At 46.6% G+C, this 20,000-nt stretch overlaps 1 protein-coding gene across 6 annotated transcripts in view; it reads left to right on the plus strand.

The window, feature by feature from the left end:
- Window positions 1–20,000, plus strand: part of LOC118113961 (DENN domain-containing protein 4B-like) — a 27,833-nt gene that overhangs the window by 2,690 nt on the left and 5,143 nt on the right. Inside the window, exons 1-26 of one of the 6 annotated variants that reach the window (XM_047340742.1) lie at window positions 4,119–4,134; window positions 4,240–4,301; window positions 6,741–7,097; window positions 8,746–9,001; window positions 9,626–9,695; window positions 9,829–9,998; window positions 10,307–10,548; window positions 11,161–11,227; window positions 11,558–11,616; window positions 11,781–11,925; window positions 12,012–12,187; window positions 12,328–12,428; window positions 12,841–13,056; window positions 13,906–14,051; window positions 14,230–14,363; window positions 14,769–14,883; window positions 15,673–15,879; window positions 16,076–16,204; window positions 16,415–16,559; window positions 16,720–16,875; window positions 17,340–17,580; window positions 17,831–18,110; window positions 18,256–18,360; window positions 18,755–18,930; window positions 19,026–19,182; window positions 19,265–19,504. In XM_047340742.1, the coding sequence (XP_047196698.1) occupies window positions 6,760–7,097; window positions 8,746–9,001; window positions 9,626–9,695; window positions 9,829–9,998; window positions 10,307–10,548; window positions 11,161–11,227; window positions 11,558–11,616; window positions 11,781–11,925; window positions 12,012–12,187; window positions 12,328–12,428; window positions 12,841–13,056; window positions 13,906–14,051; window positions 14,230–14,363; window positions 14,769–14,883; window positions 15,673–15,879; window positions 16,076–16,204; window positions 16,415–16,559; window positions 16,720–16,875; window positions 17,340–17,580; window positions 17,831–18,110; window positions 18,256–18,360; window positions 18,755–18,930; window positions 19,026–19,182; window positions 19,265–19,504 (4,071 nt within the window). In that variant the 5' untranslated portion in view covers window positions 4,119–4,134; window positions 4,240–4,301; window positions 6,741–6,759. Of the gene's footprint in view, window positions 1–81; window positions 624–1,033; window positions 1,503–4,053; window positions 4,135–4,239; window positions 4,302–4,616; window positions 5,067–6,740; window positions 7,098–8,745; window positions 9,002–9,625; window positions 9,696–9,828; window positions 9,999–10,306; window positions 10,549–11,160; window positions 11,228–11,557; window positions 11,617–11,780; window positions 11,926–12,011; window positions 12,188–12,327; window positions 12,429–12,840; window positions 13,057–13,905; window positions 14,052–14,229; window positions 14,364–14,768; window positions 14,884–15,672; window positions 15,880–16,075; window positions 16,205–16,414; window positions 16,560–16,719; window positions 16,876–17,339; window positions 17,581–17,830; window positions 18,111–18,255; window positions 18,361–18,754; window positions 18,931–19,025; window positions 19,183–19,264; window positions 19,505–20,000 lie in introns of those variants that run through there. The other 5 variants (XM_047340741.1, XM_047340743.1, XM_047340744.1 and 2 more) reach the window with 5 other exon arrangements.

Raw genomic sequence — 20,000 nt, forward strand, 5'->3', positions numbered from 1 at the left:
GGATTAAATTGAACAGGTGGAGAAACTTGGAAACCAAACTTCTGCTGTAAACTGTGATGACACTTAATCAACCTGAAAACACAGATTATTTGTACAGCTCTCAGAATGAAAGAATCCTGATTGGCTGCTTTTATACGAAGTGACAGTGACGACGTGTTCTCTGACCTCTGACCTCTGTCTCTGTTTATCCCTCCTGTGAATCCGTGTTGTCCGTGTTGTGCGTCCTCTCGATGCTGCGCTTCACTCAGCGACCTCTGCACTAAATTTAGACTCCAGACATTGAAACCTCCGCGGTCTCCTCTGCTCTCCGAGTCGGTAACAATCTGACTCGGCTGCAGACGCAACCTGAGCGATGATCACAGTTTTCGCAGGAGACTGATCGTGTGGCTGTCGGTTTGGCTTCCAGGAGCTGAGGCTGAGCGGCAGGAGCTTCGCCAACTGTCCCGCTGGTGCTGTGTTTTCTGACCAGGCTTTAAATAGAACCACCTGGTGTTAGCATTTAGCATGAGAGGGCCGGCTGCGAGGCCCCGGGGCCCAGTTCCCTCAGGGCTGGAGGTTCAGCCTCCACAGTCCTGATCTGAAGACACTTTTATTTTGGAAAGATAATGTGAGGCGGGAGAAAGGTGAGTTTGACTCAACGTTTGGTCGGGTACATGAAATCCACGAGCAGGAAGTGTTTCCATCACTTTAGTCTGAACAGAAACTGAGACAATTTCTGCTCTTTGTCAATAAACAGATTTGACTTTTCTGTTACTGAAACTAAATGTTTGTAGTCTGAGAAGAGTCCGAAGATATTTGGTTCATTATGAAACTGTTGAGGTCAGAGGTCAGAGGTCGTGAGCGGAGTCAACGCTACCAGGACGTGTCCACCTCCCGATGGAGTCTGACTGGTCGGATCTCGACGCATTTGTTCAGAACATAGAATGTAAAGAAAGATGGACGTCGCGCTTCCTCCCACGTTTACATCTAGAAATGAAACTGAAAGAAGTCAGATACAAACGCTGCCATCTTGCTGCGTGTTGTGGTGAAGAGTCTGTGCACTAGTGGTCGTGGTGTCGAGGTCGTCTTCACTTTGTTGCAGCTGTCATGTCGTCCATCTTTATTTACACCTGAACAGATGGTCTCTCAGGACGACCTGGACACGGTGTGAACGGTGTCTTTGTGGAGGATGTCTTTGCGTCCATGATCTCACTGAACATGACGAGAGGTGGTCACTGCAGTGTGACACGCTGTGACACACTAACACCCCCCCCCCCGAGGATACAAAGAGCTACTGTTATCCATAACGCCCCCCCTGTGTGTTCAGTACCAGTGAACACACAGCTCTGACACACATCAACACGTTGGGTTTGTGGTGGAGATGTCACCTCCACTTCCTGCGTTCTCAGCTGCGTCTGACTCCGCTGCACTTTCCACAAACTGGAAATGAAAGCTCTGCACCGCTTCCTGTGGCAGCTGAGCGTGAACGAGTCGACCTGAAGCGCCTGACAGCTGCAGCTCAGGTAGGACTCTGCACAGTAAGACACAGCGACTCACAGGAAGACAGACCAGACTCTGATAAACGGTGATGACCACGTAGCTCTGAACGTCAGGAAAAAAGCCTCTTCATCTCTACCAGCTGCAGTTTTTCTACTTTTGGTTTAATCTGCTGTTTGATTGAAAATGAAAATGTTTCAACAAACACTGGATATTATCATCCTGTCAGCAGCAGCGTTAGCTTGTTAGCTTGTTAGCTTGTTGGCTTGTTAGCTTTTCACTCTTTAATTTGACAGTGACCTCTGTGCACCCCCGTTACCACCGTAGTTACACTTGATTCTGGGGGAAACACTGTGGATATGAGCGCTGCCATTTTGTGCCGTTGACATTATTATTGTCAGTCTGTGCAGTAGTGATCATCAGGTGTCACATATCCTGCCTGGTTCGCTCTTATTAGTCACATCGTAACCTTCCCTGATTCGCCAGGCACTCGATCACGTGACCCTGCCACGACATCAGCCTCGACCAGCAGCGATTCATTCTTCGTTTCCTTCTTGTCGTGGTCTTGTTGTGAAGTTAGTCTGTCTTTCATAAAGCTTCTGCTCGTGTTGACCCAGTGTGGGACAGTGGTCATGTGATCTGAGTTTTCACATGTGTGTTAGAATGGACATTATTTCAGATTCCGAGCGAAACGAGATCCCGTGTGTCTGTTGTTGTTCACACACACGAGACGGTTTTATGTGTCTGTGCTGGCGACAGACGTGACCGGAGCCCTGGCGCTGTCAGGTCTTGGTCTGTCGGTTCATCCTTCCCACTCTTGTAAATGGGAAATCTTGTCTGGCTCAACCAATCCCACTCTGACGTCTCAGAACAGGAGTCGTCGAATTATTGACCAGACTGTTCCCATCCTCATGGAATCAGATTTGATGATGGTAGAAGAAGCAGAGGTTGAAGTTCAGAACTCAGTTCAGGTTCTGAACTTGTGGTCTGACTCTGTTTGTCTCAGCCACGTTTGGTCCTGATCCGGCTGCACCAGCAGAGGTCCGAGCGTTAACCCTTCATCCTCTGTGTCACCAGTAACATCATCAACTGCAGAGAAAGGTTCCTCACTTTTTTCGGTGAGACTGAGGCTGGTAGAAAGTTGACAAATGAACCCGTTGTTCAGGTTCAGGAAACACAGGCGTGATCTTCTCTGATGGCGGCTACAGGCTCGTGTGTCAGCAGCTGCTGTTCTTGATAACGACTTCTCCCTCAGGAATCTCACCTCTGCTTCACTGATCGATGTAACAACTTATTTCAGTGATTCTGCTGCAGCTCGAGGTGTCAACACCAAGACTTTCCACCCAGTCCTGCTGGGTTCCCCTCCGGTGCAAACCATTTCACTGCAGATATATGCATGAATATAAGTATATTATAAATATAAATCAATATAAAAGCTAGATTTACAGGATTTGATAAAATGATTATAACACCTGCGATCGTTCACTGAAACCTTTGTTGATGGATCGATCACTTGATCAACAGAGAAGGAACCCCCCCCCCAGGCTGTTTGGCTCCAGATGGTTTGTGAACACAGAACCATGTGTGGAGCTGATTGGATGAAACCTCTGTCTGTCATGAAGTCAGCCAGCGGAGAGAACATCTTTCCTCGTGTCTGTTGTTCCCTCAGTGAAGAAACACTTCCTGGTTCTGATCCGACTGAGGCGGCGGCAGCGTCCACGCTGACCTGTTCAGGAGTCGTCATGGTTGCTACTGATGCCGTCGCAGCGAGCAGCAGTTCCTCCCTCGCAGGTCGCTGATTGGTCTGAAAGTGAATCACTTTGATTTTGGGAAGTCAGATTGTCGCTTGCTTCCTGACAAGGTTGTAAATTTGTCCGTTTGCAGCTTCCAGCTCAAATGAGGATTCTCAGTTTTATATGATCAATTCTATAGTTCTCACTTTGTTACTGTTACTCTTAAAAAACTAGATATTAGAATTTTAATATTAGATTTTTCCCCCACTATTTTTATTTGTTACAGTCACCAAAGAACTTGTGTTTTCACCCGTTTGTTTGTTTGTTTGTTTGTTTGTTTGTTTGTTTGTTTGTTTGTTTGCAAGATAACACAAAAGCTGCTGGACAGATACCCCCTAGTGGAGGGATGTGGTATGGGTCAAGAAAGAAGAATTGAGGGGCAGATCCAGGAATCACTTTGTTTAAGTTTGTTAGATGGAACGTTTGTTACCATTGTCACAGTTTTCCCAGAGAATCGTTCATGATCTCGATGAAATGATATGAATGTGTGAAAAGGCAGATTGAATTAGAGGCGGCTGTTGGGCCTTGGTGGAGGTTTTCTAACATATATTATATATCTTTTTTCAAAGGAGAGAAAAACCCTCCTGAGGATGCACTGACCATTAAAGGTCCGGTGTTTGGGTTTAACCACGATTTGTAACAGACCAGATGATTTATGAGGAAACTAATGAATAAATGTAAAAGTGATCTTGTGTTGGTGTTCAGAGAAACGTGTGTGTGTGTGTGTGTGTGTGTGTGTGTGTGGTTTCCATTGTTGCACATTAGTCGAGTATAAGGGGAAGTAACGTTTCTGAAAACTGCTGTTGACGCTAAAGATGTCGTTACTCGAGCAGCCGACTCCGTCTGTGTCCAACGTGAAGTGAAGGTTAGTGATGAGCAGATGCTGGAAACACTGAACTTCTGTAGATGAAACTGTTTGAGGAAAGAAACCAACAGAGCGTCAAAGACTAACTCTTCTGTTTTGTCACAGTGACTCTGATTCTTCTACTTTCTCTGATACAAGAATTGTGGATGAGAACAACTGGAGCGTCTGTGAGTAACACTAATGTTCCTGTTCCAGACTGTTCTGTTATACACGTGGCACGTCCACCATCATGTGAACATGATATCAGAGGAACCCCTTCAGGGAATTCCTGTCAATTTGGCAGAAATGTTCACTTGGACTCATGGATGATCTGGTTAGATTCCAGTGGTCAAAGGTCACAGTGACCTCACGACCTGGGAGGGAACATGTGACTGACACTGCTCTGGTTGGTGGAGACGTACGACCACATCAGTTCATAATATCACGTGTGTGTGATTAAAATCATTTGTTTGTACGGTGATGATGTGGTTCAGATGTGAAGGATGACTTCTCCTCTTACTTTTCATCTAGCGCCACCATTAGGTCACATTTTGGTTTATGACCAGTATCTGTAGAAACACACTCAGAGGTGTGTGTGTTAGTTATAGATGTGTGTGTGTGTGTGTGTGTGGTTAAATAGATAATGACAGGCCGCTGCGTGTGTTGTCACATGTGTAACCAGGAAGTCATCGATGAACAGGAAACAGGAAGCCAGCCTTCTTCCTGTTTGTTGGCCGACCTTTGACCCACTGGTCATCGTACTTCTTCCTCGCCGTCCATTTTAACGTTGAACTCTCACTTTCACCCTTTGACGACAAACCCCCCCCCCCACAGGATGAAATATCTGTGTCTACAGAACGGGAAGGAAATCGAGTGTTTGATTTATCAGGAACATCTGCTGACAGTGAAGACTCGGCTGCTGTTCGCTGCTCGGACCAGTCGAACCTTTAACCGTTGAGTACAAACGTCTTGAAACAGCTGCAACATGAACTCGTCTCCGTTCTGCACCAGTTGTTCACGTTCCTCTGGTTCTTTACTCAGTTTAGTTTGTTTGAGCTTATTTACTATAAAAGTGAGACTAAATTTGAAAGCTTTTATTGTGAAGCAGGAGCAGGAAGTGTTCAGTCAGTCCTCCTTCCTGTTGTTTCTTCACCAAACGTGTCTCGAATGCAGTAATCTGATTACTGACTCCATGTTTCGTTTTGACTCTCGCTGCCGAAAACAACGTTTCTCATTTAATTCGATCAAACTTTCAAACCTACACGTGAAGTTTGAACCACAGACTGTAAATAAAGACCGATAGATCTCTATCCCCCCCTGGTGTCTGGCTACGGTATCGATCATAGACTCCTCCTCCTCCATGTTAGCAGATGGGACATGGACCAAACAAAAAAATCAAAGTAGACATTAAATGAATTGTTGTCAAAGATGTTTCTGTCATTTCAGGTCGTTCTTAGCTCACTGATGTTTGTTCAAGTGTTTCTGATCAGTTTGGTTATTTGACGATACGTCATGATTGACAGCTGACACTGACTCCTGATTGGTCGAGCGAGACCTCGCTGCGGTGGCTCCGTCTCCACGTTCTCTGTGAAGGATACTTTAGTCTTTGAGTGTAAATCGAGGAGAGTGTCACTGGGAGCTGCAGGGATTTACCCATAATGCAGCAGTGTAGAGATTAGTGTATGAAAGTGAGTTGTGATCTGAGGCTTTAAACCGGAGTCGTATATAGAGTCCTGATGATTTTATGTGTTTATTTGTTATTTGTTTATCTGTTAATTAAGGAAAATTCAACATTTGTGAGAATTGAGATTCTTTTTAGGTTTAAATTTTTCGCATCAGTTTTTCTGATCGTGATTCTTCTTCAGTCAGAGGACGGAGAGAGAGAGAGGGCGAGAGAGGCGGCGACACTCGTTATATAAGAGAGTGTTTTCAGCATCACTGAGCTATTTATATAACACACACACTTTCTCATTACATACACCTACATCACTTTCCTGGAGGCTAACCCTAACCTTAACCACTGACCCAACACACACACACACACACACACACACACACACACACACACACACACACACACACACACACACACACACACACACACACACACACACACACAGACATTTTAACAAGAACTTCTCACTATTTTCTGTCGTATCTTTGACAATTGAAAAAAATAATCATCAGATTAATTGATAAAGAAAATAATTGTTTGTTTCTAGTATATTACGATATAATATATATTATATATTCACTGGTGATCTGTGATCCTGCTAACTAACTAACACAACTCTCTCTGTCTCTGTCTCTGTCTCTCTCTGTCTCTCTCTGTCTCTCTCTCTCTCTCTCTCTCTGTCTCTCTCTCTGTCTCTTTCTGTCTCTCTCTCTCTCTCTCTCTCTCTCTGTCTCTCTCTGTCTCTCTCTCTCTCTCTGTCTCTGTCTCTCTCTGTCTCTCTCTGTCTTTGTCTCTGTCTCTCTCTCTGTCTCTGTCTCTCTGTCTCTGTCTCTCTGTCTCTCTCTGTCTCTCTCTCTCTCTGTCTCTCTCTCTGTCTCTGTCTCTCTCTCTCTCTGTCTCTCTCTCTCTCTGTCCTGTCTCTCTCTGTCTCTGTCTCTGTCTCTCTCTGCAGTGGAGGGCAGACAGGCGGTATGACAGAGGAGAAATGTCCGCAGCTGGTGGACTACTTCGTAGTGGCAGGTCTCGACCCTGCAGGGCCCTGGAGGCCCCTGGATGAGGATGGGAAGACCTCCTCCCCCTACTCTTCCTCCTCCACCACCTCGTCTTCTCCGGCCCGGGCGGTGGAGCCGGTCACAGACCTGGCGGTTATTGCCAAAGGGCTCGGGGAGGAAGTGCCGGAGGGCTTCACCTGCATCGACAGGACGCTGGGCGGACATTCGGCCGAGCTGAGCGCTGGACTGATCAACAACCCGCACCTGTACCTGTGTTACCGCCGAGGACGAGAAAAACCGCCCATTCTGGACCTGGGGTGAGACGCCGAATCCTCTCAGCTTCAGCTACACATGGAAGATATTGTTCAGAAATTCGGTTTAAGGAGAATTTTAGAATCTGTTGCGTGTTGATGACGTTTGTGACGAACACAAGCCTTTAAAATAAGCTCAAAGAAACAAGTGTCTCAGGATGAAACAGTGCAGCCAGACACAGAGAAGATGCAGACGAAGATGTCCTCAGAGAGTTTTGGTGATAAGAGCTGGTGTTGATGTGCTGTGCCACCCTTCACCTGACGCTCCCCAGCTGAGCAGAGAACCTCCTCTAGTTCATGTGAGAAAGAAGAACTCCGGAGAAGCTCTGGACCCAATTGTCCAGCGTTCATCTTGAGATATCAGTGACCTAAATATGTCAGGTTTTTTTCATCAAGATTCATGAATCTGAGAAATCAATGAAAGTTCACACCAATGTTCCATCCACCGAGTTTACTGGAAATGTGTTCTGCAGTGTTTGTGTCGTCCTGCTGACAAACAAAGCAGAGACGTGCAGGGTGGAAGGGACGGAGGGAATATAAATCATGGTGGAGACTCGGTGTGTTGAGTTCATGGAGTGAAAGCTGGAGCTTATATAACAGGATTATGTAACGCAGCAGAATCGTGTCCTGGACTCTCATCAGCATCACACGCTTGTCTCTATTGTTTCCTACATGTTGAACTGTTTAATTACTCTGGATTCCACTCGTTAGAGAATAACGAGGTAAATCCTCCAGGAAGAGAAACACTGAGGTTTAAATCTAAAGAACCAGGTGAATTCTCGTTGGAGTCGGGACTTAACGTTCAGAGTTTCAGTCGAGGTTTTTTAAACATCCACGCAGTTTGTGATTCTGACTCAGAGACATTAAGCTTCTTAAAACCCTCTGGAGCCGATACAGCGACTGTCCTCCATGAGTCACACTCCAGTTCCTCTCTGACTCTTCACTCTGTCAAATGTGAACACGCAGATTCACGTGTTTTTAAACTCAGTGACAGAAATACAATTCTACAGAAATAACAGGTTTGAGATTTTTCTTCTTATTGTGGTTTTCAACATTTAGCAGTAAATTCCCCCCCAAAATTAATAAACCTTAATTTTCAGTTCATCTTTTCTTTCTAAATACATTGAGTTTTATATGTTTTTATAATATTTGAATTTACTGTAAATTCACTTCCGATTTAAACAACATGAGAAATGTATCAAGATGAAGTTAATTTAAATAACGTCTCCGCCTGTTTTCATATCATCAAATAACTGATTCAAACCAAACTGATCAGAAACACTTGAACAAACATCAGAGAGAGAAGAACGACCTGAAACGACAGAAACATCTTTGACAAACATTTATTTAACGTCTACTTTTTTAGTTTGGTTCATGTCCCATCTGCTAACATGGAGGAGGCAGAGTTTATGACCTATACTGCAGCCAGCCACCAGGGGGCGATCCAGATGATTTGGCTTTACTTTTTCCGTCCATCTTTATTTATAGTCTATGAAAAACAGCAGAAAATCTCTTGTGTTCGAAATCCGCCAATGAAGCACTTGAAAAATGATTCTTTCCCAAACAAACATGACAACGACCTTGTTTTATTCCCTTTACTCGGGATGAAATCTTAATTTGTGCGCCTCACATCATCGTGTCTCCGTCCCTGCAGGGTTCTGTACGAGGGGAAGGATCCACTGAAGCAGGGCTGGTACGTCATCGAGACGACGCCCTACAGCCGCTCGGCCAACCTGAGCTCTGGCGGCGCCCCGACGGCTCACCGGGTGTTCCTGATGTATCGGCGGGCTCTGGACTCGCAGGGGCTCCACACGCTGGGCGTCACCGACATCGCCCTGCTGCTGCCCAGCAAGGGGGAGGTGGCCCCGCACACTTTCTCCCGCGTCGATAAGAACCTGAACACCGGCATGGTGAGTTCAGATCAGAAGTCTGGAAAGGCTTGAGTTGTTGAACTGAATTATATTTAATGTTTAAAGTTTATTAGTTTTTGTCCTCGATTCACAAAGACGTCACAGCATCGTAATGATTAAAATAACGACATCAGAGTTCTGACCTCTGAGTTCTGCTTTTTAACGTGAAGCAGCTGTAAATCAAAGCTCAACACTTCCTGCAGACCGAAGGGGGAAAACGTCAGTTGACGAAAAAGTGAAATGAGAAATAAAGGCTTGTGTCAATAAGAACATTATCTCAAAAGATTTCTGTTTAAAATTAGTTTTATTTCTAACATCACACTTGAAATGTTGATACATGTTGGCAAAGGGCTGCAACTAACAATTATCTTTATTATAGATGAATCATTTTCTCTATAAATGATCATTTAAGTGTTAAGTTTTTTAACAGCTCAAAGCGATGTCATCAGATGAAGACATTTAGTTGTAGTGTCTGATTTCAGTTTGCTTCAGGTCTGGTTCACTTAAAGCTGAGAAATATCTGAGAATTAATTTTTTTAAATGTAAATATTAAAAACACGGATGGATGAAGTGAAATATTTATATTTTAAATGTTTGTCATGTTGTGTGTTTGTCTGTGTGCAGTGGGGTCCGGCCCTGTACGTGTGCTATAAGAGGGCTGTGGCCAAAGCCAACGCGCTGGTCTACGAAGCCAGTGAGTATCAACCACCCAGTATCACAGACAGCACCCCCCCCATTGAGTGTGGATATGTGTGTGAACTAGTGTGTGTGTGTGTGTGTGTGTGTGTGTGTGTGTGTGTGTGTGTGTGTGTGTGTGTGTGCTGTAGCTCTGATCAGCCGCTACCCGGAGGAAGACCTGGAAGCGTTTCCTCTGCCGGAGTCGGTGCCGGTCTTCTGTTTGCCGATGGGCGTCACCGTGGAGAGCTGGCCTCTGAACACAAAGTACCAGCTGCCCATCTTCTCCACCTTCGTCCTCACGTCCGCCTCCGGGGACAAGGTGGGCGAGGACACACACACTGAGCAGCAACCGTGGTTTAGGTTCATCGGGTTTACATGAGAAACAGGCACGATTTTAATAGAACTGATTAAACTTGTTATCTAATCAATAAGTTAATAGATGATTGCAGAGCTGAAGAGAAGAGCTGAAGCTCGAGCACAAGCAGGATTTATTGCAGATATTTACAAAATCTGAACATAAAAAAACACCACCACACATGTAAGATGATATAAAACAGAGAAGCTGTGAATGGTCCCGTTTGAGAAGCTGCTTCATAACCTCAGACACTGATGAATCCTGTGCTGCAGGTTTACGGAGCAGCCATCCAGTTCTACGAGTCCTTCCCCAGGGAGCTGCTGTCGGAGCGGCAGAGCGTGAGGCTCGGCCTGCTCAGCGTGGTCGACCGGCGGCCGATCACCAACCGCAGCCTGCAGGCGAAGAAGAGCATCTGCGTCTTATCCCACTGGCCCTTCTTCACCATCTTCCAGAAGTTCCTCACCTTCATCTACAGATACTCCATCTCCGGGCCGCACGTCCTGCCTCTCGAAAAGTCAGTGCACCGTCTGGATTCAATCCTTAATCAAGCTTTAGAATTAGCTCACATGCATAAATGTTTTAATGACTGTTTATAAAAGATGTTTCCTGGTTTCAGTATCGAGGACCATAACCGGCAAAATAAAAAATGAATAAAGAAATAAATGTATTAACATACAGACGGAGAAATAAATAGATTGATAGATGGACCTTTATTGTCCTTGCATCAAGTACAACAAAACTGTAGAAATGTAAAAATATATTGATGTAGAAATACAAAAATAAATGTAGAAAGGTAAAAACATACATAAATAATAGATGTAGAAATAAATGGCATTTTTCATCACCAAATTGTTTGTACATTTGTATTTATTCACATTTTTAAGTATTGTTTTGGCATTTACTCATTTATTTATATATATTATAGAGTAATTATTTATTTCTAAGTTTGGCAGTGTCAGTCCTCCGTACTCAAGATGGTGTCAAATGATGCTCTGAACGTTTCTCACATTATCTGAAACAAATGATGAATTTTAAACATGATCCTTTGTTATTTTAGCAGCTTATAATCCCTTATAGTTGATTTCATGGATCTCAGATGATTGTGGTTTTCTTTGTCTCTCTGCAGACACATCTCCAGCTTCATGCACAACGTCCCGTTCCCGTCCCCCCAGCGGCCTCGTATCCTCGTTCAGGTACAGACCCGACTCAGACCTGCAAAACGTGACGTCACGTCCTCGTCAGGTCATTTACAAATAAGATCTAAGCCACTGTCAGGAACTCATCTTAAAGAAGTCCATAAATCACAGTATTCCCACAGATATATTTATATTTTATTCCATGAAAAAGGCTCAATCATTCCCTGAATCATGAACCCATTTATGAAAAAAAAGAATTATCTGAAAAGAAGTGTGTGTGTGTGTGTGTGTGTGTGTGTGTGTGTGTGTGTGTGTGTGTGTGTGTGTGTGTGTGTGTGTGTGTGTGTGTGTGTGTGTGTGTGTGTGTGTGTGTGTGTGTGTGCGCAGCTCTCTCCGTACGACAACCTGCTGCTCTGCCAGCCGGTCTCATCTCCGCTCCCACTCAGGTCAGTTTCTTTGTACTGTATCGTCTGCATGTTACTTCACATTATTTAAACATTACTTCACATAACATTTGTTTTGCCACTTGAATCCAAAAATACTCTGCAGCCAAATGTTGTAAGGTTTTAATTCTGAGTCTATTCTAATAACCTCACATCCCGTGTGACAGTGGGGCGAGTTACCTGAAGCTGCTGCAGAACCTGGGTCCAGAAAACGCCTGCACGCTGCTGCTCGCCGTCCTCACCGAACACAAACTGCTGCTGCACTCGCTGCGCCCGGACGTCCTCACCTCCGTCAGCGAGGCCCTCGTCTCGGTCAGACTCAGTGGTTCATCCATCTGGAAGCGGAGGAGTCGCTCTGTGTTTAGATCTGTGTAATGACCTCTCCCTTGTCTCTCCAGATGAGTTTCCCTCTGCGCTGGCTCTGTCCCTACATCCCTCTGTGTCCACTGCAGATGGCCGATGTGCTGCTGGCGCCGATGCCCTTCATCGTGGGCGTCCACTCCAGCTACTTCGACCTGTACGACCCCCCCACGGACGTGGTGTGTGTCGACCTGGACACCAACACCATCTTCCAGTGAGTCCATCGTTTCACGCTTTCTGCTCCACAGATGATCCGACGTTTATGTTTTAATTTGTTGAATGAAGGGTTAGGGAAGTTTTTAGCTTCATAAACTGTGTTGAAATCCATGAAACATGATTTGTCTCTGGTCTCAGGTCAGATGATAAGAAGCCGCTGTCGTGGCGCTCGTTACCCAGGAAGCACGGAAAGACTCTGTTCAACGCGCTCACCAGCCTCCACAAGACCCTGGAGAAGAGTGAGTCACATGACCCAACGACAGCCTTTCAAAATAAAGTTGTTCAGAGACAACAGCCAAACACAATCACTGATTGATCAAATGTATTTATTTTCTTAAACAGGTCAGTGTCATAACTGTTTTCTGAACTGAGTAAAAGTTAAAATGCCTGAATCTTGAAGTGAGAATGAAGCAGGTTGATACAATAAACTGACTAAGATTTCAACTAAGAAGACGATCATAAGTTTTATTTGACAAATCAATCACCACAGCTGCCAAATTAATGAAGTAAAAAGAACTGAAGCTACTACGGTTAAGTAAAGATACTTCTACTGTACTTTAGTCAGTGTACTTAATTACTTTCCACCTCTATCTATCACACAAACACGTAAATCTCTGAATCTCAAACATGCTCCCATCTGGTGCTTTGCAGTTTGCACCCCCGGCCAGGAGGAGGCCACGTTGGAGTTCCTGCTGACCGACTACGATCAGATCTACAGGCGTCAGAAGCAGCTGGAGCTGGAGATCCAGGAAGTGTTTCTGCGTTTCATGAGCTGCCTGCTGCGAGGATACCGCTCCTTCCTGCTGCCGATCACACAGGCTCCGTCCGACACCACCACCGACTGCAGTTCCCTCTTCAACCTGCAGGGTGAGCACGAGAGGGTCTGTGTGTGGCGTGTTCTTCTTCTCTCCTTGTGAGGACCAGACTCCTTCACCCTACAGAGTGAGGACCTGTTGAAGGTGGAGACCTGGTTTTAACTTCAGGTCAGAGTCTGGTTTCTGGTTGAGCTTGATACCAAAGGAGATGAATTCTGTTCATCCTCAGGTTGATCAGTTTAATTCATGTTATGACTGTAAAATGTTTTCATGATGTAATGTTCAGAAAACATCTTCAGACTGTGCATCGCTGCAGCTCCTCTCTTCAGCCTCCGTCTCAAACACCTGCTTTTAGCTCCTGTGACTTTACACTCCTCTTCCTCTTCTTCTTCTTCCTCCTACTGCTCCTCTTCCTCTTCCCTCCCCTACTCCTCTTCCTCTTTCTCTTTCTCATCCTCTTCCTCTTCCTCTTCTTCTTCTTCTTCCCTCCCCTAATCTTTTTCATCCTCTTCTCCCTCCTCCTCCTCCTCCTCCTCCCTCCTCCTCCTCCTCCTCTCCTCCTCTTCTTCTACCTCTTCCCTCTCCTACTCTTTTTCGTCCTCCTCCTCTTCTTCTTCTTCCCTCCCCTACTCTTTTCGTCCTCTTCCCTCCTCCTCCTCCTCCTCCTCCTCCCTCTCTTCCTCTTCTTCTTCTTCTTCCCTCCCCTACTCTTTTTCGTCCTCTTCCCCTCCTCCTCCTCCTCCTCCTCCTCCTCCTCCTCCTCCTCCTCCTCCTCCTCTTCCTCTTCTTCTTCCTCTTCCCTCTCCTACTCTTTTTCGTCCTCCTCCTCCTCCTCTTCTTCTTCTTCCCTCCCCTAATCTTTTTCGTCCTCCTCCTCCTCCTCCTCCTCCTGCTCCTGCAGGCTTCCTGAAGTCTCGGGATCGGACGCAGCAGAAGATTTACAGCCAGCTGACGAGGACGCAGATGTTCACTCAGTTCATCGAGGAGTGCTCCTTCGTCAGTGACCGTCACGCCTGCCTGGAGTTCTTCGACGAGTGCGTCCAAAAGGTCAGAACTCTTATTATCTGCAGACCCAGAATCTGTTGAGCTGATCAAACAAACCCGTGCAGCTCGGCTCTGACTCTCAGATGTGAAAACAAGTTCAACAAAAACCACAAGCAGAAGTAGAAGTTGTAGTAAAGAACAGTGTTGGATGGTCGTGTTTAGGGCTGACGTGTGTCTGCAGGTGGATGTGGAGAAGCCGGAGGAGGTGAGGCTGATCGACATGGATGAGACTTACAGTGGAGAACACACAGTCTTCATCATGCCTCCTGAAGAACCACAGGAACCGGACGGGTCAGAGTGTCCTGCCCTCTACAGGTGCAGTTCCACAAATTGTCTGTGCTCCTCGAGATTCAAGATTCAATCATTTACTGTGAAATTGACAAATTCACAAATACATACACTCAAAATACATTATCATGTCTGAAACATCTAAATAAATCTGAGCCCTAGAAAAAGAATAGAATGATAAATAAAAATAACAATAATGAGTGAGGAGAAGAGCTTAAGGAAATCACAAGCAGGGTATATTTGAGTGTGAGCATTTAAAAATCTGAACGTGAAATCAATAAGTCCTGTTCTCAGACTGAAAGACCACTCTCTTAAATACAGAGAAGAACAAACCAACAGGTGCAGGACTCTGGTGATAATCAGTGACCCACTACATGAAATGTGTAATGCAAACAGACATCTGCTTCCCTGTCCTCTCTCTCGTGCCTCCAGCTATGAAACCTTCCCCACGCTGAGGCCGGAGCTCTTCGACCAGCCGCAGGACCAGCTCCGTGTCCCAGCTAAAGGCAGCGCCCCCAGCAGCCCCGCCCCTCGACGCACAAAACAGGTACAAGAGCAAACAAACAACGCTGACGTCTGATGGGACGGTGGAAAAGACAGAGAACAGAAAAGGCTCAGAATGGTTTTACCCTGTGACCCAGTTTCCCCTGAGTGAAGTGAAGAGGAGGAAGCTCGTCGCTGTGCATCATCTTATTTTAATGAATCATTATCAATATTTCACTCATCATCCAGAATTTAACAGACACAGACGTTATGACAGTGGGTGGATTTGGGATGAAAACGTTAACTGTATAATTTATTTTCAGATCTCACAGATACAAGCAAAAGATGGTATTTCATTTTTATTACCACATTTAGATGTAGAACATTTTTAATGATCAAAAAAGTTCAACAGTGGACACGTTTCCATGGAAACAATATTCTGAATAACACACTGACATGTAAACATCATACTCTGATTATCTTAACCTAAATAAATTCATATTCAGGATAATCAATAATCAGATTAAGGCATGTGGACACTTCATTAACGAGGATGAAACTGCTTCAGGTTATAAAATGGAACGTGTGTCATAGTGGATGTGATGTTTATTCATTATCAGAATATTCTCTAATATGTTCACTGGAATATGAATGAAATATTCTATAAGCAACTCATGTAAACATCATAATCTGAGTAAGGTTCAGAATAACAGTCAGTTTACATCCGTACATCGACATCAACAGTGTTTATTCAAACTCAAACCGTCCCTGTCCACATCGTTCTTCCTCGTCCAGGTGGCAGAGAAGCCGTCGACAGTATTTCTGATGTCTTGTGGTGTTTTCTTCCCACCAGGAGATTAAACTGGCTCAGAAGCGAGCTCAGAAATACTCGGCGGTCCCCGACATGTGGTCCAAGTGTCTGCTGGGTCACTGTTACGGCCTCTGGTTCCTCTACCTGCCCACCTTCGTTCGGGCGGAGAGTGCCAAGGTCCGCGCCCTGCACACGGCCTACGACGTCCTCAAACACATGGAAAACCGCAAAGTGGTGGTGCCGGACGAGGTGAGTCGGGGTCAGAGGGCGCTGTTGTAGTGATGTCACTCAGGGCGACAGCAACTGAACTGTCCCTGAACACAGCACAGGAACAAAAACAGAAGCTGTGACACTCAAAACATGTGACTGAGGCCGCGTCCAAACTTTTATGGCATTTTAATATCTGTCTGTACTAACACGCCGGAAAACGTGTTGGGTGTTTCAGGTGTGTTACCGCATCCTGATGCAGTTGTGTGGTCAGTACGGGCAGCCGGTCCTAGCTGTTCGAGTCCTGCTGGAGATGAAGAAGGCGGGAATCACACCCAACACCATCACCTACGGATACTACAACAAGGTCCCAGCACACACACACACACACACACACACACACACACACACACACACACACACACACACACACTGAGGGGTCAACGTTTGATCAGATCCAGACGTCCAATGACTAAAATCTTTCCAATGAATTTAAGCTGTTTTCAGTTTTATTGAAAACGAGCAGCGACGGACAGACATGTGACCGGTGGGTTAATCAGACGTCCTCTGTCCTCAGGCAGTGCTGGAGAGCAAGTGGCCGTCTACCAGCCAGGGCGGGCGTCTCCGCTGGGCCAAGCTGAGGAACGTCCTGCTGGCCGTGGCCCAGTTCAGGCAGCCAATCAAACGGCGGCAGAAGAGCGGCTCGGTGGGGTCACGGGGAGGTCAGAGGTCTTTTCATATAAAGTTTTTGTAAATCAGTGATGCATGATATTCTGTTGTCATGGTAACTGTTTGAGACAAAGAGCTGATACGTGTTTTTTGCTGAATGAGAATGTGATTTACATTTTTAAAGTTTCCTTTTCTTTTTTTTCGGATTATAAGAAATGATGGTGGACGCAGACCAGAGGCCCCGCCCCCACTCCAATCTGATTCGTCAGTCCAGTTGGAGCGGTCTGTCTGAAAGCTCCAGTCACGAGTCTCTAACTGGTCCAATGGTGAAGAGCAACAGTCTGAACAGCATGAGTGCCTCGTCCGACAGTAAGAGACAGTTGATTCATCTTTTAAGTGGTTGTCATGGGAACACGATACTTGTACAGATGGGACATGGACCAAACTAAGAAATCAAACTAAACGTTAAATAAACTTTTGTCAAAGATTTTTCAGTTATTTGATATAAAAACAGGCTGAGACGTCTTGATTGACAGCTGTGACTGACTCCTGATTGGTCGAGCATGTGTATGGGTGTGACCTCAACACCCTGATCTCTCTGTTATCACAGTTTCACAATAAGACGTTACATTCATGACAGTCTTGGTGTTTTATTTTGAAGAAATGAGGTCTGATGAGATGTTCGTCCTCTTCTGATTTGCTCTGGCTTAATGCAACAAACGACCAATCAGCTCCTCTTCTCACGTGTTTTATTCTTTCATTAAAATGTGGCGATGATTAGACCGCTGTCCTGCTCCCTCCCGTCACTCCTCTCTCTCCTCTCTGTCCCTCAGAGGTCAAACACTGTAAGAAGGCCGTCCTCCCTGACGCAGGGACTGCCGGCTGCCGTGACGCCGTCTCTCGAAAACCTCCCCTGGGACTAAGAGACGCGTCCGCCCCGCCTGCAGCGCCCCCTAGCGGTGTTGTAGTGGTGCCGCGGAGTCAGGTCTGCCTCTCCAACTTCTACAAAGAGTGCGCAGAGTCGGCCGACTCGGAGCCGGACTGCAGCTGTCATCCTGCGGAGAGAGACGGCAGGTCAGTGGCCACGTTTATGTTTCATGTCTGTGTTCACATTATTTTATGACTCAGTTTCATTCAGCTCTCCAGCGCCCCCTGGGAAGAGGGACCCTGCAAGTTACCAGTGGTTAAGATCACATTATAATTTGGAAATATACATAACTAGTCACATGACGATGACGACATCACATTAAAACAGGATGCTTTAAGCTTGGCACCAGAGCATGTTGAGGTCCTGTTTACCCCACGTCTGCCCTTTGACCTCCAGGCCTGTAGGGGTGCGTGACTCGTCCGGCAGGAAAGAGGCTGTGGATGAGAACTACAACAACGTCTCTTCCCCGAACCGCGGAGGTCTAGCAGGAAAACTCCAGCAGCTCCTCACCCCGACCAGACACCGAGTGTCGGTGCGACGAGCCGCCAGCGTGGACGACCGGCGGCCTGGAGGAGGGATAGGACGAAGAGTGTCGGAGCAGAGGCAGTCAAGGAAAGCTCAGGTGGCTGAAACGCTGCTGAAGGCCAAAGACAGGCTGGTGAACGCTACGTCAGAGGTTTGTATTATTTTGAAGGTTCATCAACAGGAAGATGTTCAACAGCAGTTATTCGAGAAGAATCTGCAGCTCCTCACTTTTGTGTTTTTTACATTTCCTCTGTGGTGATTTTGTTCAATAATCTGTTTCTATTTTGTCTCCTCAGAGTTCGTTGTCTGTAGGAAGTGACCTCGACTTGACGGACACGCCCACTCCAGCGTTTCCTATACGCAGGTCCTGGGACGCCAATCAGGAGGCGGCGGGGCTGGAGGTAAAGCAAACCCTAACCCCTCCCCCCCTGTGTGTCCAGGTGTTGATATCCAGCTGTGCTCACTCTGACTCCTCCCCCCCTGTGTGTCCAGGTGTTGATATCCAGCTGTGCTCACTCTGACTCCTCCCCCTGTGTGTCCAGGTGTTGATATCCAGCTGTGCTCACTCTGACTCCTCCCCCTGTGTGTCCAGGTGTTGATATCCAGCTGTGCTCACTCTGACTCCTCCCCCCCTGTGTGTCCAGGTGTTGATGTCCAGCTGTGCTCACTCTGACTCCTCCCCTGTGTGTCCAGGTGTTGATGTCCAGCTGTGCTCACTCTGACTCCTCCCCCCTGTGTGTCCAGGTGTTGATGTCCAGCTGTGCTCACTCTGACTCCTCCCCCCTGTGTGTCCAGGTGTTGATGTCCAGCTGCTCTCTGTGTCGCAGCTGTAACTCATTGGTTTATGACGAGGAGATCATGGCGGGCTGGACGTCTGACGACTCGAACCTGAACTCGTCGTGTCCGTTCTGCGGCGCCACCTTCGTCCCGTTCCTGAACGCCGAGATCTGCGACCTCGGGCTGATCAGCAGGTCGTTCACAGCCTTCATCCTCCGATAGAATAAAGAAGCGCTCATCCATTAGAGAAAATAGTCCCTCCCTGTTAACACTTCCTGTTTGTCCTCAGTGCGGAGCGCAGCAACTGGAACCTGGAGGACGAGGTGGAGAGCTCGGCGAGGCCCCCCAGTGGTCAGGACTTCTCCCTGCGCCACCAGTGTAACGGTCTGAGCGAGGAATCGAGCTCTGAGACCAGCAGCTACTCGGAGAACAGCAGAACCACCACGGTAACATTTTGTTGACTTCGCAACTTCCTGCCCCCCCCCTCCCTCCACGCCTCTCCTGACGGTGTCTCCCTCCCTCCCCCAGGCTTCGTCAGTGGGTGGGGCTCCTCAGGTGACGGTGGCGTACCTGAGCCCTCTGGTTCTGAGGAAGGAGCTGGAGAGTCTGCTGGAGAACGAGGGCGAGGCGGTGCTGGCTCAGCCTCAGTTCCTCGACAGTCACTCCATCATCTTCTGGAACCTGGTCTGGTACTTCCAGCGCCTCGGCCTCCCCTGTAACCTGCTGCAGCTCGTCAGAGCCTCGCCGCTCGTCAGCAGCTTCACACAGGTGAAGCTCAGAGGACGAAGAACAAAACCAGTGCTTATTGTTAATATGCTGCAGACAGCCACCAGGGGGCGATCCAGATCATTGTTATGTACTGTCACAAATTTTGATTTCACTTTTTATGTTGAATGGTTGATGGAGACAAACGACTGCAGGGCCTTAATCAACTCTGCTACAGACTCGTCTGGCGTCCGAACTACTAAGTTTGAAAAAGCACGTTTTAGTTTTCAAAGTCTGGAGCTTCGTTTACGTCACAACCTCTTTTCTGTCGCTGATTGGTCAGGCTCCCGTCACATGACCTCCTTCCAGAACAAAACCCCCAGCCTCAGTAGAAACAACATGGAGAATCTGACCCTGTTGTGTTTGCTAACAGCTGCTGCTCAGCTCTGTATGTTTCAAAGATACAGCTGTTTACATGTGTTAGTGCGGACGAGGATTCAAACTGATACAGAGCCAAAACCTTTTAGTTTGAAAATGTAATTTTCAAAGTAAAATGTAG

The sequence above is a fragment of the Hippoglossus stenolepis genome, chromosome 8 (genome assembly GCF_022539355.2).
Source record: "Hippoglossus stenolepis isolate QCI-W04-F060 chromosome 8, HSTE1.2, whole genome shotgun sequence".
Classification (NCBI taxonomy): Eukaryota; Metazoa; Chordata; class Actinopteri; order Pleuronectiformes; family Pleuronectidae; genus Hippoglossus; species Hippoglossus stenolepis.